Raw genomic sequence first — 15856 nt, forward strand, 5'->3', positions numbered from 1 at the left:
CTTTGCGCAAAGAATTCATAGAAGAATCCTGATCAAAAGCATGCAGAACAGAATTTCAAATTCTTATGGACTCTAGAACTTTCTGCAGCCACGGAGGGTGGATGAACCCCTAAAACTGTTGCCCTGAGATAATCTTTAAACTGTAAACCAAAAATACCCCCTGAAGTCATCTTAAAACTCAACGATAGTTTAGCTTAACTAGTAAAAAATCTGCCTTGAGCATTATGCTCTTTTAAAAGCTATCTATATGGGATCAAATTGACAATAGCAACTAGAAAGATTAGATAGGAACCTTAGGGGGCAGTGAGTTTATGTTAATGATGGAGGAACAACTCAGAAAAGGAGGATGAGAGTGGTTGCACAACTCAAAGAATGTAATCAATGTCACTACATTGTACATGTAGAAACTGTTGAAGTGGTGTGTGTTTTGCTGGGTATATTCTCAACAACAACAAGAAAATGAATAAAATTTAGAAAAAATAGTAACCAGAGGCATACGCATAGACAATTTTAATTTTTCATATTTTGTTTAAATGTGGTATTAAAAATAATACTTTGGAAGAGATACTGGCCATTTAAAGAAGAAAAAAGAGAGTTTCTGGTAGAAGATCAGTGTTTTGTTTTGTTTTGTGCTTTAGGTGAAGGTTTACGGCTCATGTTAATTTCTCATTCAAAAATTTATACACATATTGTTTTGTGACATTGGTTCCAGTCCCCACAATGAGACAGTGCTCCGCCTTTCCACCCTGGATTCCCTGTGTCCATTCATCCAGTTCTGTCCATTTCTGCCTTTTTGTCCTGCTTTTGTATGAGAGTTGCCCATTTCGTCTCGTATATTCAACTGAATTAAGAAGCACGTTCCTCAAGTGTGTTATTTTTTGTGTTACAGGCCCGTCTAATCTTTGTCTGAGAGTGGGCTTTGGGAATGGTTTCAGTTCTGGGTTAGCAGAGCGTACAGGGGCCATGGTTTCGGGGGTTCCTCTAGTCTCTGTCAGACCAGTAAGTCTGGTCTGTACAGGGGCCATGGTTTTGGGGGTTCCTCTAGTCTCTGTCAGACCAGTAAGTCTGGTCTTTCTAAGTGAATTGGAGTTCTACATTTTTCTCCTGCTCTGCCCAGGAGTCTCTGTTGTGTTCCCTGTCAGGGCGGTCATTAGTGGTAGCTGGATCTGTGTTTTGAAGCCTCTAGTATTTCATGAGTAACAGCCATCAGGGGGTCTCTTTAGACTCTAACAAACCTGCAATCCAGTGTCACAAGACTGAGACTGTCGTATAGAGCCACATTATGACTTTCACGAGCCCTAGGTACTTTTTCCTTTATGGGACCCTTCCTCCATAAAAATAAAAAATACTAAAAATTATACTGTACGATTGCACTGGTATAAAAACAAATAATATTATATAGCCAAACCTTTTCTTTGACCTAAAAGTTCATTTTTTCTTCTCATTTTGAAAGAAATTAAAACATTTCTATGGGCTCCTAAAAGTATTTTTGGCCCTAGGCACTGTGCCTACTGTGCCTGATGGAGAAGTCAGCCCTGCGGTCATAGACCACACATGGCACCAGTCTGCTCAGGACAGGAACAAAGCTCGCCCTCAAGGGAGCATCAGGTATTTCTCTTCCCTGGAGTAGTCCTGTGACTGAACATGAAGCAGTCCGCTGGGCTATCCAGAAGCTATTCAGTTTGGTCTCTGAGGCCACTAGACTCACGTGGGGTAGGTATAGGAGCCCTATAGCTTGAGAGCTTTATATCCTACAAGAGCCAATTTCTCTGTAACAACTTCATAGACATAGCTTTCAGGGTTCCTTCAAGGGGCATGTGCAGTTACATAAGAGTCATCGCTCTCAGGGAAGTCCAGAGCTCAGCTTTCTATCAAGTATTTATAGGCCTCCTAGTCTGAGGAGCCCTGGTGGTGCAGTGGTTGAAGCACTCAGCTGTTAATTGAAAAGTTGGCAGTTTGAACACACCAGCCACTCCACAAAGAAAGACGTGGCAGTCGGCTTCCCTAAAGATTTACAGCCTTGGAAACCCTGCGGGGGCAGTTCTACTCTGTCCTATAGAGTCGCTATGGGTCGCAATCAACTCGACGGCAACAGGTTTTGATCTGATGCAATTTACCAAGCAGGGGTCATTTTTATCATAAGCCATCTTGCCTGACTATACATTTTAACATTCTTCCCTTATCAGGTTTCCAGGGAAACAGCTAGAAAGTTAACCAAAGGTCAGATTCTCATGCAGAAGGGAAAAAGGATTGTTAATCCTTTGCCCACAAAATGTGCAACCTACAACTTGCCAGTTGTTAAGGAAATAATTATATTAATGTTTCAATCCAAACTCAACAGTGTGTGTGTGACAGAAATAATGCTATGTGTTCCCCAAATTCCATTTCCTTTCCCTGATGAACACACAGACCACGTTTTCCAGACTCCCTTGCAGGTAACTTTAGGTTTGTGACTGAGTTCTAGCAATGAACTATAGGTAGAAATGACACATATCACTTTCAGCCCTGGCCCATAAAATCACACTCGACATCCTCCATGTTCTCTCTCTTTCATCTGCTGATGAGATGCAAAGGTGTCACTGTAGGGTTCATCTGCCCTAGGGAATGGAGGAGACCTTGGAGAGCAGGAAACTGGATCTGTGAATAACTGTGTAGAGCACAGCCTTTCTATTGTAATCCACACTGAATGTGGTGGAAAGGAGAAATAAATGACCAATAAGCAAAGGAAAGAACTAATTTGTTTGGGATTGTAATTCCTCTTCCTCGTAGGGTTGCTATGAGTCGGAATCGACTCGACGGCAATGAGTTTTTCTCCCCCTCAATAAAGGTGAGCAGGCAAAGAATGTTTGATTAGGAAACTAAAATCACTAAGGTTTTCTCTTTTAATGTCAAGATAAACTACACGACTAATTTCCCATTGGTCCTTTCTAGCATGTGAGAAAAACCTTAAGCAGGGCACTAGAGAGGAGACATCTGTCTCACTTATCACCAACTTCCAAATGGTCATTTGCTGAGAAGCAGGTAACAAGTGAGCTGAGCACTTCTGGCTGAATTCCATGGAAGTTAGAGGGCTCTCGTCTAAGAAGTCACTGCCAAAGCTGTTTCGTTTCAATCAGATTTTAGTGACATGATTTGGGACACAAAACAATCCAAACTAAGTAGATGGAAGGAAAGAGCCAAAGATTCCCATCACTAAAACTCTAATTGGAAAAATTAAGAAATGAGTTTGCTAAGAAGTCATGAGACAAATACTGCTTTGTAGCTAAGAAAATCTTTCCCAAATACTGTAGTGCTTTTTAAATGTACAGTGTTATTTGGTGGTGTTACGCTTAACCTGTTGCCATCGAGTGGATTCCAAGTCATAGCGACCCTATAGGACAGAGTAAGACTGCCCCATAGGATTTTCAAGGAGCAGCTGGTGGATTTGAACTGCCAACCTTTTGGTTCACAGTCGAGCTCTTAACCACCGCGCCTCCAGGGCCCCGGGTGTTATGCTTACCACCTTAAAAAAGAATTTCCAAAAACCAATTGCAGTATTTAGAAGGGGTTTTTTTCTGTACAATATTTAAGTTTGAAAACCTACTAACTTCTCTTTAAATTAACAATGCCGTATTTTTCACAAATAATACACCCACTTAAATAATGTGCTCACACATATAACGCACGGCATAGTGCACTTACGAAAACAGCGTGGTGAGGTTGCACAGCAAAAAACGTATAACACACACATTATTTGCGTAAAAATATGATACTTATATTAGGATATTTTTGGTGAGGGCTGTTGCTGGGGTGATGCTGGTAGGAGTGAGAGGGCTTTGGAGATGAGAGGCAATAGCTTAATCACTAGCACATCTTTCTATGCTATTGTTATTGTTAGATGCCATCCAGTCAATTTTTGACTCATAGCGAGCCCGTGTGATGAGGTAGAATTGCCTCTACAGTTTTTTAGGCTATAATCTTTATGGGAGCAGATATCCAGGTCTTTCTCCCTTGGAGCCACTGGTGGGTTAGAACCACCAACCTTTCTTAGTTAGCAGCTGAGCACTTAACCATTGCACTACCGGGCTCCTTCTATCTCTCGACAGAAAATGATAATTCAAAATTGCTGCTATATGGAAAAATGATCAAAGAACATGCAGCCAAAAAATATAAGAAATGAGTATTACAGAGCTATGTCAGGCAGTTCGTTAATAAAACATTTGTTATTTTTTCTATATTATGTGGTATGTTTATTATCTGTTACTTTCTGTATTTTAAATTTGTTTTTTTTCTCTCATTCTAAATAACTGCTGTTGTTGTTAGGTGCCATTGAGTCAGTTCCGACTCATAGCAAACCTGTGAACAACAGAACAAAACACTGCCCAGTCCTGCACCATCCTCACAATCGCTATTATGTTTGAGCCCATTATTGTAGCCATTGTGTCAGTCCATCTCGCTGAGGGTCTTCCTCTTTTTCACTGACCTTCTACTTTACCAAGCGCGATGGCCTTCTCAAGGGAATGGTCCCTCCTAACAACAACTCCAAAGCACTTGAGATGAAGTCTTGCCATCCTTGCTTCTAAGTAGCATTTTGGTTGTACTTCTTCCAAGACAGATTTGTTCGTTCTTCTGGCAGTCCACGGTATAGTCAATATTCTTCACCAACATCAGAACTCAAAGGCATCAATTCTTCTTCGGTCTTCCTTATTCATTGTCCAGCTTTTGCATGCATGTGAGGTGATTGAAAATACCATGGCTTGGGTCAGGCACACTTAGTCCTCAAATCACATCTTTGCTTTTTAACACTTTGAAGAGGTCTCTTGCAGCAGATTTGCCCAATGCAATACGTCATTTGATTGCTTGACTGCTGCTTCCATGGGCATTGATTGTGGATCCAAGTAAAATGAGCCCAGACATATAACACATGGCATAGCACACTTCTGAAAATAGCATGGGAAGAGGTTGCATGGCAAAAAAAGTATAACACTACCAGCATTACTTTCTACTTATATCTCACTGCCCAGAACTCAGTTACAGAGCCACACACAGTAGCTAGGGAGGCCAGGAAATGTCTTTTAGCAAGTTGATAATGCGCCCAGCTAAAATTCTATTGTCACTGGCTGATGCAAACAGTTAAGCTCTGAACTACTAGCTGAAAGGCTGGCAGTTCAAACCCACACAGAGGTACTTCAGAAAACAGATCTGGAGATGTGCTTCCAAAAGACCACTGCTTTGAAAACCCTATGGAGCCCAGCTCTACTCTACACACATGGGGTCACCATGAGCCAAAATTGATTTGACAGCAAATATCAACAACAAAATTTTTTTACGAAGGAAGAAGTCAATGAATATTTGATGATACTACTGATAATAAAGTAGCAGAGTATTGGCCAAAGGATTGCTCCTTGGGGAGAAGTTTTGAAGAGATTAAAGTTTAAATGTAGGAGATCCAGTGTCCAGAAAGGCTAAGATGATAGTAGTACTCTCAAAACAATTTACTCAGGAAAGAGAGTTTGTAGAATTCAGAGGACATTCCATGGCCGTTTCTTTCTTTCTTTTATTTAAAATGTTTATTGCATTGTATTATGATTTAGAAGTATACATATTAATTTTGGAAAATGTGGAAAAAGAAGAAAATCAAAGCTCCCTACCCCCCCCCCAAAATGATATTAAAAAAATCACTAATATCACACACAAGTAAAATTTTGATGAAGATCATTCAAAAGCGGTGGCAGCAGTACATTGACAGGGAACTGCCAGAAATTTAAGCCAGATTCAGAAGAGGATGTGGAAAGAGGAATATCATTGCTGATGTCAGATGGATCTTGACTGAAAGCAGAGAATACCAGAAAGATATTTACCTGTGTTTTATTGACTATGCAAAGGCATTGGCCTGTGTGGATCTTAACAAATTATGGATAACATTGTGAAGAATGGAAATTCCAGAACACTTAACTGTGCTCATGAGGAACCTATACATAGACCAAGAGGCAGCCATTCAAACAGAACAAGGGGATACTGTGCTGCTTAAAATCAGGAAATGTGTCCATCAGGACTGTATCCTTTCATCATACGTATTCAATCTGTATGCTGAGCAAATAACCCAAGAAGCTGGACTATATGGAGAAAAACGGGGTATCAGGATTGGAGGAAGACTCAATAACAACATGCATTATGCAAATGACACAACCTTGCTTGCTGAAAGTAAAGAGGACTTGAAGCACATACTGATGAAGATCAAAGACCACAGCCTTCAGTATGGATTACCCTCAACATAGAGGAAACAAAAATCCTCACAACTGAACCAATAAGGAGCTTCATAATAAACGGAGAAAGTATTGAAGTTGTCAAGGATTTCATTTTACTTAGATCCACAATCAACGCCCATAGAAGCAGCAGTCAAGAAATCAAATGACGTATTGCATTGGGCAAATCTACTGCAAGAGAACTCTTTAAAGTGTTAAAAAATAAAGATGTGACTTGAGGACTAAGGTGCGTCTGACCCAGGCCATAGGATTTTCAGTCGCCTCATAAGCATGCGAAAGCTGGGTGATGAATAAGGAAGACCAAAGAAAAGTTGATGCCTTTGAATTATGGTGTTGGCAAAGACTACTGAATAAACCACGGACTGCCAGAAGAACGAACAAATTTATCTTTAAGGAAGTACAACTGGAATGCTACTTAGAAGCGAGAATGGTGAGACTTTGCCTCAAGTGCTTTGGACATGTTGTTAGGAGGGACCATTTCCTTGAGAAGGACATCATGCGTGGTAAAGTAGAGCGTCAGTGAGAAAGAAGAAGACCCTCGACAAGATGGGTTAACACAGAGGCTCCAACAATGGGCTCAAGCATAACAAGGAATGTGAGGATGGCGTAGGACGGTGCAGTGTTTTGTTCTATTGTTCATAGGGTCGCTATGAGTGGGAACTGACTCAACGGCACCTAACAACAACCCCCCCATACTAGAAATACCCTAATTAACATTTTGGTGTACTTCACTCCACTCTTTTTGTAATGCATATATTGTTTATTAATATTTAACAAGTAAAAAGTGGCCATTCTTGCTGTTTGTAGCAGTGTTTTAAACAGCTTAAGAAAGAAAAGTGAGACTTCATATTGATTACTTTGGACGTGTCATTAGGAAAGACCAATCGCTAGAAAAGGACATCATGTTTGGTAAAGTAGAAGGTCAGCGGAAATGAAGGAAACCCTCCCTGAGATGGATCGACACAATAGCCACAACAATGGACTCCAACATACCACTGATCATAAAGATGGTGCAGGACCGGGCAATGTTTCATTCTGTTATACATAACGTTCCTAAGAGTGGGATTGGACTTGATGGCAACTAGCAACAACAAGAAGCATGCGGTGAAAAGTTTTTCTCCCACTTCTCCTTTGACTCACCCACCACCCCACCTCACTCCGTAGTCACTGCTGATGGTGATGGTAGTTTCTGTGTATCACACCAGAGATTATGTTTTGCGTATGTCAGTGAGTGCAAGCATTCATATTCTCCCCGGCACTTTTTACACAAATGCCAGCCCATTGGAAACACTGTCCCTCACCGTGTGTTTTTCACTCACACATTGCTCTGTACCTTGCTGTTTGCCGTATCAGCACAGAGCGTCTCTTATGGCTTCCATGACCTTCCTTTGTGTGAATGTACCACCCTCTTTAGTTAACAGCTCCCTATTGATAAGGTCCCTGGGTGGCACAAACAGTTTTTGCTCAACTGCTGACCTACAGGAGCCCTGGTGGCGCGGTGGTTAAGAGCTTGGCTGCTAACCAAAAGGTTGGCAGTTTGAATCTACCAGCCACTCGCTGGAAACCCTATGGGGCAGTTCTACTCTGTCCTATAGGGTCGCTATGAGTCGGAATCAACTAGACAGCAATGGGTTTACTGACCTACAAGTTGGTGGTTCGAACCTATCCAGCAAAGTCATGGAAGAAAAGCCTGCTGATCTGCTTTCATAAAGACTGCAGCCAAGAAAGCCCTATGGAGCAGTTCTAACCTGTAACACATGGGGTCACTATGAGTTGGAATTGACTCCATAGCAACAGGTTTGGGGTTGAGTTTCTTTTTTTGGTTATTGATGGATACATGGGTTGTTTTCAATCTTTTGCTATTACAAACAGTAAACAACCTTTTATGGATCTCATTTGCAAATATGAGCTTATTTACAAAACAGATTCCCAAGTGCATTTGTAATTTTAATAGATTTTTTCCAAATCGCTGTCTACATTGATTGTAACAATTAATACCCCCACCAGCAGTGTATAAGAGTGCCTGTTTCCCCCACCTCATCAAAAGAATGTGTTTTCTAACGTTTGGATTTTTGCCAGGCTGATAACAAAAAAATCTATCTTTGTATAGCTTTAATTCAAATTTCTTTTATTATAAGCAAGGTTAATCCTTAGCTTTAAATAAAAAAATTCCTGTCTTATCGGTGTTCCTGTTCAGTGCTTTACCTTTCTTGAGCATTTAGCCATGAGATCTCTGGGCATGCAGTGGTCTGTTTGACTCAGAAGCACAGAAGGGGTGGAAACTTCAACTGAACAGTTGCTAGTTCTCCCTGTATCTTATCCCTGAAAGACGTACCAGCTACATTCCAGCTGAACTATTATTTACGATTTCAGTGGCTTATATCCTGTGTTTTCTAATATATTTTAAGTAAGAAAATTGAGATCGGAATAAAGAGAAAATAAGAGTAAGAAATGACTGTAAGAAAAGCAAATGAAGGCAGAGATGAGGCCAGTACACTTGCTGAAGGCAGGTCACAGGTTTAGCCAATGCAAAGAGAGAAACAGAGTTCAAGACTGGCTATGTCTCAACAGTGCTCTGTCAAAACCCGGCTTTTCTGGGGCTGTAACAAATCATACGGAGCCCTGGTAGCTCAGTAGTTAAGCACTTGACTGCTAACCAAAAGGTCAGTGGTTCGAACTCACTAGTCTCTCCGTGGGAGAAAGACGTGACATTCTGCTTCTGTAAAGATTACAGCCTTGGAAACCCTATGGAGCAGTTCTACTCTGTCCTATAGGATCACTATAAGTCGGAATCAACTTGACGGAAACAGGTTCAGTTTTGGGGTTTTATAATAAATGATAAGAGAGAGCATTGAGGGAAGCCATTCCTTCTTTCTTTGCCCTTCACGCTCCAAACTTCAGCACTATATGGGACTAGAGCGGCAGAGGCAGCAACTAGGATTGGGAGGAAAGTGGTACAGTTGATGGGAAAGGAAGACAGAGGAAGAGCTTGGTAGTAAGAAAAAGCAAGGTGGGGGAAACACACTCAGAAAGCGCAGTGGGCAAAAAGGCAGCTGCCTCCGAATCTTAACTTCAGTGTGTGGGTTATTCGGGTCACAGAAAAGGAAAGCATTTAGCACCATTTATCAAATGTAGGAGTTACTGAAAACTAACATCACCCTAATTCTACTGAAATTCTTAAAAGTGCCACGTGGCCTGCTTTCTCTAAGCCCCGATCTCAGTCAGATTCCTTTTTGGCATCTTGGTTTCTTTTTCTGGCCAAGTTACACTCGGAGTTGATCTCTATAAGGAAATGGGGATTGCTCTAGGCTTGAGTGGAGCCCTGGTGGCACAGTGGTTGAGAGCTATGGCTGCTATCCAAAAGGTTGGCAGTTCAAATCCACCAGCTGCTCCTTGGAAACCCTATGGGGCAGTTCTACTCTGTCCTATGGGGTCACTATGGGTCAGAATCAGCTTGACGGCAACGGGGTTTTTTTTTTTTTAGGTTTGTGTAGGAGCCTGAGTAGTGCAGGTGGTTTGCAATCAGCTGCTAAACTAAAGGCTGGCTGATGAACCCGCCCAGCAGCTTCACAGAACAAAGGCCCACTGAAATGCTTCATAAAGATTACAGCCAAGAAAACCCTATGGAGCAGTTGTCCTCTGTAACACATGGGGTCGCCATGAGTCAGAATCGGCTCAAAGGCAGCAGGTTTGATTTCGATTTTAGGCTTGGATAGTGTTAGCCATATTATAAGTAAACATTTGAATTTGTAGCAGAGGGGACCATAATTCTAAGGATGTTTTAGGAAAAAATTGTAGACCGTCCTCGTGTCTATATTAAATGACAATACTTTGCTTTTCAGTATACTTCATGTATAAAATTGTCGCTTTAAATCTAGATTCAAAAATTAGCCATACCATGATTATAGCTCTGGTAAAAGACATTTGCTTGTAGGAGGGAGTATGAGAAACGAACTAGTGCTAGAGCATTGGGATGAAAACTTACAACAAAGCCAATGTTGTTATAATGTGTTACCAAAAACAAAACCCACAGACGTCAAGTCAATTCTGACTCATAGTGACCTTATAGGACAGAGTAGAACTGCCCCATAGGGTTTCTGAGGCTGTGATCTTTACAGAAGCAGATTGCCACATCTTTCTCCTGCAGAGCGGCTGTTGGGTTCAAACCTCCGACCCATTGCTGTCGCCATCGCCGATGCCGTGGAGTCTATTCCGACTCATAGCGACCCTACACGACAGAGCAGAACTGCCCCATAGGGTTTCCAAGGAGCGGCTGGTGGATTCGTACTGCCTTTTGGTTAGCAGTGAACGCTTAACCACTGCACCACCAAGGCTCCTTCTGTTGTCTGTTACACACACACGAATTCACAGCCATGGCTCAGTATCAAAAGAAGCTTGTTTTGCTGCCTTTGATGTAGATAAAGCTGTTCTCTCTGTAGACAAACCAAACAAACCCTTTTTACTTACGTCACAATATTTTGTCTTTCCAGGCCTCCTATAAGCCATTGCTGAAGCAGGTTGTGGAGGAAATATTTAATCCTGAGAGGCCAGATCCTGTTGATATTGAACACATGTCTTCAGGCCTCACTGATCTCCTTAAAACTGGATTTAGCATGTTCATGAAGGTAAAGTAACCATGCAGAGGTAATCCTGAGCCAATGTTGTCATTGCTGGGCATGAAAATGCTGGCACTCCATTAACCCGGCAAGTGCTATACAGATAACGTTCGGTATTTTGGTGCTTCTAAAATCACGTCTGATCTTTCTTTAACTCTTGGTTATAAGCAGCTCCTGCCTTTCCAGTCTCATAAGCTTCTTGACCGTTTGTTCATTCAGTCCCTCACCAATCTCATCTAGCTTCTAACTATGATCATTTCTGATCAATATGTACAGCATAGGGTTGACGACACAGCCCTTCAGGATAGCACTACTGAAAACTTTTCTCCTCATGACCCACATTTTCACTTAACATGAACACATATACGAGTCACAGGTCTTAGTGATACCCTTTGCTCTTAATTCTAAAACTTATTACGTAGGATAATGAGTAACTCTGCTCAGTTACATGACTAGTATCTCCCCAAGACCTATTTGAAAATGAGTTTTGTTTTTGGCACAGCTGAGTCCTAGGTGACAACAGCTAGAATTTCTCTGGCTAACATAGGGAGTGGGTCCAAATTACTGAATAGCCCTTGAAGCAGAGATGAAAGGAGGAAAAAGTACATAAATGTGTTCTATTTTTAACCCACTGTAGAGTTTCTAAATTTAAAAGGATCTAAACAAGATTACAGGCTGACCTCCTAGTCTCTGTCAGGATTTCAGTTGTAATAACTCGTAGAAAAAAACAAAATGTTTTACCAGCTTCAAAGCGTCTTTGAAATCATGAATTAATCTACACAGAAGATCTGACCTTTCAGAGTTCAATAAATACATATTCCAGGAAAACTGGTCCACTCCAAAAGCCAGTGGACAGAAGCCAGACAATCAGACTCTCAACCAAGCAGTAAAGCAGCTGGAACTCACATGCAGGTCTCCTTCCTGCTGGTCCCAATTATCGTCACTTCTCGTTCGGCATGTGTCTGGTGCATTTCCCCTGTTTTCTTTGTTAATAAAGCAACATGGTCAGATTCTCTAAAGTGTTTAGGGGCTCCTGTGTTCAGGATAAGTAAGCCCCAGGGTTGTCCAGTGGCTCCACTTCCTAAGTAGCCCTTCATGGGTTCACCTAGGACTCAGACTAGTCATGGTTTGGCACCTTCTCCACTTGAGCACCCTCGTCCTTCATTCACTAGCTTGGACTTACACCTGAGAAGAGACTAAAATGACAAGTATGGACTTTCAGCTCTAGTCTGTAACGTCTGAGGAAGGCCCAGTTGCCCACATGTCCTTTACTGCTGCTTTGGCCAAGGGAGCAAGTGGAGGCTCCCACCCACCTGCACTGGCTCACCAAGCTGACCAATCGCTAGAAAAGGACATCATGTTTGGCAAAGTGGAGGGTTACTGAAAGTGAGAGAGGCCCTCAATGAGGTGGATTGACACAGTGACCGCAACAATGGATTCAAACATACCAACAACCATAAACGTGGTGCAAGACCCAGCAACATTTCGTTGTTATACGTAAAGTCTCCATGAGCCAACTCGATGGCAACTAACCACCACAACAAAGCAGTGTAGGCAGAGGAGGCCCTGACAACAGCTTTGTCCAGAGAAGTTCCACCGAAAGAACTGTTTCTTAGAAAAAGGGATCTGTGATCAAATTTGTTTGAGAAACACTGGGTTAATCAGCATTCAATTGCTTCTTTGCTGCTGGCCTTCACAGCTTCTTTAATATGCTAATTACCTTTGCAACTCTCCTGGAGGCCAATATACTGTTGTTGTGGAAAGACTACCATTTGCATTTTCTTCACAGTTTCCAAACGTGTGACATCACATTTTAATTAAAACTACCCTTTTAAACTCTGTGGGAGGAAGTTTACATTTCCTCCTGCCATCAGAAGCCCCATTCTCCTGAAGTGGGCTTTGCCTCAGAAGACATTTGGAACCATCCTGGGCAGCACTGGGCTGCTATACTTCTCTTCACTCAAAGCCCCAGAGTAAGGCTCATGAAGAAATAAATGCTCCCACAGCTTGAGACTGATCTCAAAGGGAGGTTTTCAAGTACAATCACGCGTCGCTTAACATCCACGATACGTTCTACGAAACAGGACATTATGTGATTTGTACATTGCGCAAACAGTTTATCTAAGGTGTCAACAGATTCTCCTGCTGCCTTCGCAGTAGTACTCACATACTCACGACTCACTTTCATATGATGCAGCGAAAAACGTTTGAAGCACTTGAACCACCCAGAGCTAGCACAAAACCGAATATCGGATATTGTAGTCTGACCCTGCTTTTTCTTTAAGCATCTGAAACATGCTTTGTGCCTTAAAGTGATCATCAACATGCTGAGAGGGATTCGCTTTTGTGTTTGGTCCTCAGTCCACATCATTGGCAGTTTCTCCATATCTGATATACATAGGTCCCTCTCACATTTTCGTTAGCCTTGTAGCTTTCAACGGAGCCGATCCTTTAACAGCTTGGAGAATTTTTCTTTGTTTTTGAAGTTACCTCCATCCGCTACATCCTGTTTTTCAGTCCAGACTTCTGAACTCTGTTATAACCTTATGGGACCACGGACGTATATGCAGTCAGTCGAACATTGCCCAAAGGGATGTTATGTGGCGCATGACTGTAATGGATTTAAGAAGAAGGAATTTGTGTTCCCCCAGCAGCTGTCAGGATCCTTTCCTCAACCCTCAGCTGCTGGGGCCTCTGTTCTCTGTTGTCAGGAGGCACCTCATCTGTCTGCAGAGGGCTGGGAGTCACAGTGGGCTAGCCCCACCCTACCACCTCAAAGGACAGTCATTTTGTTTGATTTCTAAATGGACCTCATTGGCTGGCTCTTCCTACCATTCCACTGAGTTCAGCAAGGAAAGTTACCTCTGGCCATCTGTTCAGGGTCTAAACAAAATTGGGGTAAACTTAAAGAGGAATAACCAATGGGTTTTTATTATGAATTGTGTCCCCCAAAATATGTGTTGAAGTCGTAACCCCTGTACCTGTACCTGTACCTGTCCTGTTTGGAAATAGGGCTTTTCTTTTGTTAAGTTAATGCAGTCATACCAGTGTAGGGTGAGTCCTAATGCTAATCACTTCTAAGTTATAAAAAGAGAAGAATAGACACAGATACACACAGGAGGAAGACAGATGCCGAGGAACACAAAGGATCACAGTTAGACACCAGAAACTAGGAGAGAAGCTCACAGAAGGAATCCAGACAGCCTAGACCCTAATTTGGACTTTTAGCCTCCAAAATTGTGAGAGAATACATTTCTGTTCTTTAAAGCCACCCACTTGTGGTGTTTCTGTTTCAGGAGCACGAGGAAACTAAGACAGGTTTTGAGGGAAGTAACTGTGAAGCCATCAGGAGAGGGTATCTTACGCTCTGCTTTAAGATGCCCTGAGAGAGCAGGATACAGATGCGGATGGAGTCTAAATGGTCATGGCCATTTACCGTGTCTCTCTTGTTTTGTTTTGCATTGCTTCTTACCACTTCAAAGCTAGACAGTTCTACCATCCATTTCCATATTTAATCCTCACAACAACCCAAGGAGGGAGGATCTGTCATTATCCCTGTTTCACTGATGAGGAAACTGAGGCCCAGAAAGGTTAAGCAGTAGATATGAACTTTCAGAAGGCTGGAGTTGAGTCATACTCTCCTCTGTATTCTCAAGTGTTTTTGAAAGAGCACACAGTCAATGTTGACACCAGGATTTGTCCCCATGTCAGCCTCATTCCAAAGACCATGTTCTTAACCACCACATTTTTTAGCTCCAGGATACTGCCAGGGATTTTCTTGGAAGTTAAATACCCATATATCATGAATTCTGGCTTTCTTCATGATTATTCATTAGCACTAACCACAGTATCCCTTTCCACTATCCATGCAACTCATCAATAAAATCCATGCCTAGTGCCTCTGGGATCTACTTCCCAGCCTTCTCACTCAAAACCCACTGGTGCTGGGCCAGAAAGAAACAAGAAGATGAGCCTGATGAAATAAAGGTGTCCATGTGGGATCCTCCCCATGCTTTGGGTAGGTGTACAGAGCACTTTCTCTAGCCAAATGGGAGAATTCTAGAGCTGGAAAGGGAGCTGAGCTGCTTGTCTGTCCTGTTCTTTCTCCGAGCTCACAGATGGCCTCACAGATGATGTTGGCTCTGGGTCACCCAGAGCAATATATGTAGACTGTGCAGGGGGTGAGAGTAGATGGAGAAGTGGTGAGAAATGGGCTGGGAAATAGAGTCAGAAAATATCCCCACGAGGGCAGCGGTGGTTCAGTGGTAGAATTCTTGTCTTCCACGTGGGCGACCTGTGTTCGATTCTGGCCAATGCACGTCATGCACAGCCACCACCCGTCTGTCAGTGTAGGTTTGCATGTGGCTATGATGCTGAACAGATTTCAGCAGAGCTTCCAGACTAAGACACTAGAAGAAAGGCCTGGCAATCTACTTCTGAAAATCTGTCAGTGAAAACCCCATGGATCACGATGGTCCGATCCACAACTGACATAGAGATGGCACAGGACCAGGCAGTGATTCATTCCATTGTCCTTGGGGTCACCAGGAGTCAGGGCCAGCTCAACAGCAGCTAACAACAGATACCCCACAGAATGTACTATGTGCCCTCACAAGGGGTAATAGAGAGAAGATAGGATTTTCCAGGTCCTGTGTGTCTTCTTCAGGGCTCCAAGCCTCTTTGTATACACTTCTGTAGCTGTACTTGTGCATTGTTTTCTAATAATACATATTAGTTATCTTTCTCCAGACTAGAAGTCCTTGCGTAATGAAATTGGTTAAGTTCTCAACTCCTAACCAAAAGATTGGCAGTTCAAACCTACCCAGAGGTGCCTCAGAAGAAAGGCCTGGCAATCTGCTTCCAAATGATCACAGCCTTGAAACCCCTATGGAGCAGTTCTACTCTGTACACATGGGTCACCATGAGTCAGAATCGACTCGATGGCAACTAATTTGGTTTGTGTGTGTGTATGTTTTTCCAACTGCACAACTCATT

General features: G+C 42.4%; 1 protein-coding gene across 1 annotated transcript in view; it reads left to right on the forward strand.

Moving 5' to 3' along the window:
• Positions 1 to 15856, forward strand: part of SCFD2 (sec1 family domain containing 2) — a 547542-nt gene that overhangs the window by 499210 nt on the left and 32476 nt on the right. Inside the window, exon 7 of the mRNA XM_004382903.3 lies at positions 10736 to 10870. Coding sequence (XP_004382960.1) covers positions 10736 to 10870 — 135 coding nt within the window. The remainder of the gene's footprint in view (positions 1 to 10735; positions 10871 to 15856) is intronic.

Source organism: Trichechus manatus, unplaced genomic scaffold (assembly GCF_000243295.1).
Source record: "Trichechus manatus latirostris isolate Lorelei unplaced genomic scaffold, TriManLat1.0 scaffold00101, whole genome shotgun sequence".
Lineage (NCBI taxonomy): Eukaryota > Metazoa > Chordata > Mammalia > Sirenia > Trichechidae > Trichechus > Trichechus manatus.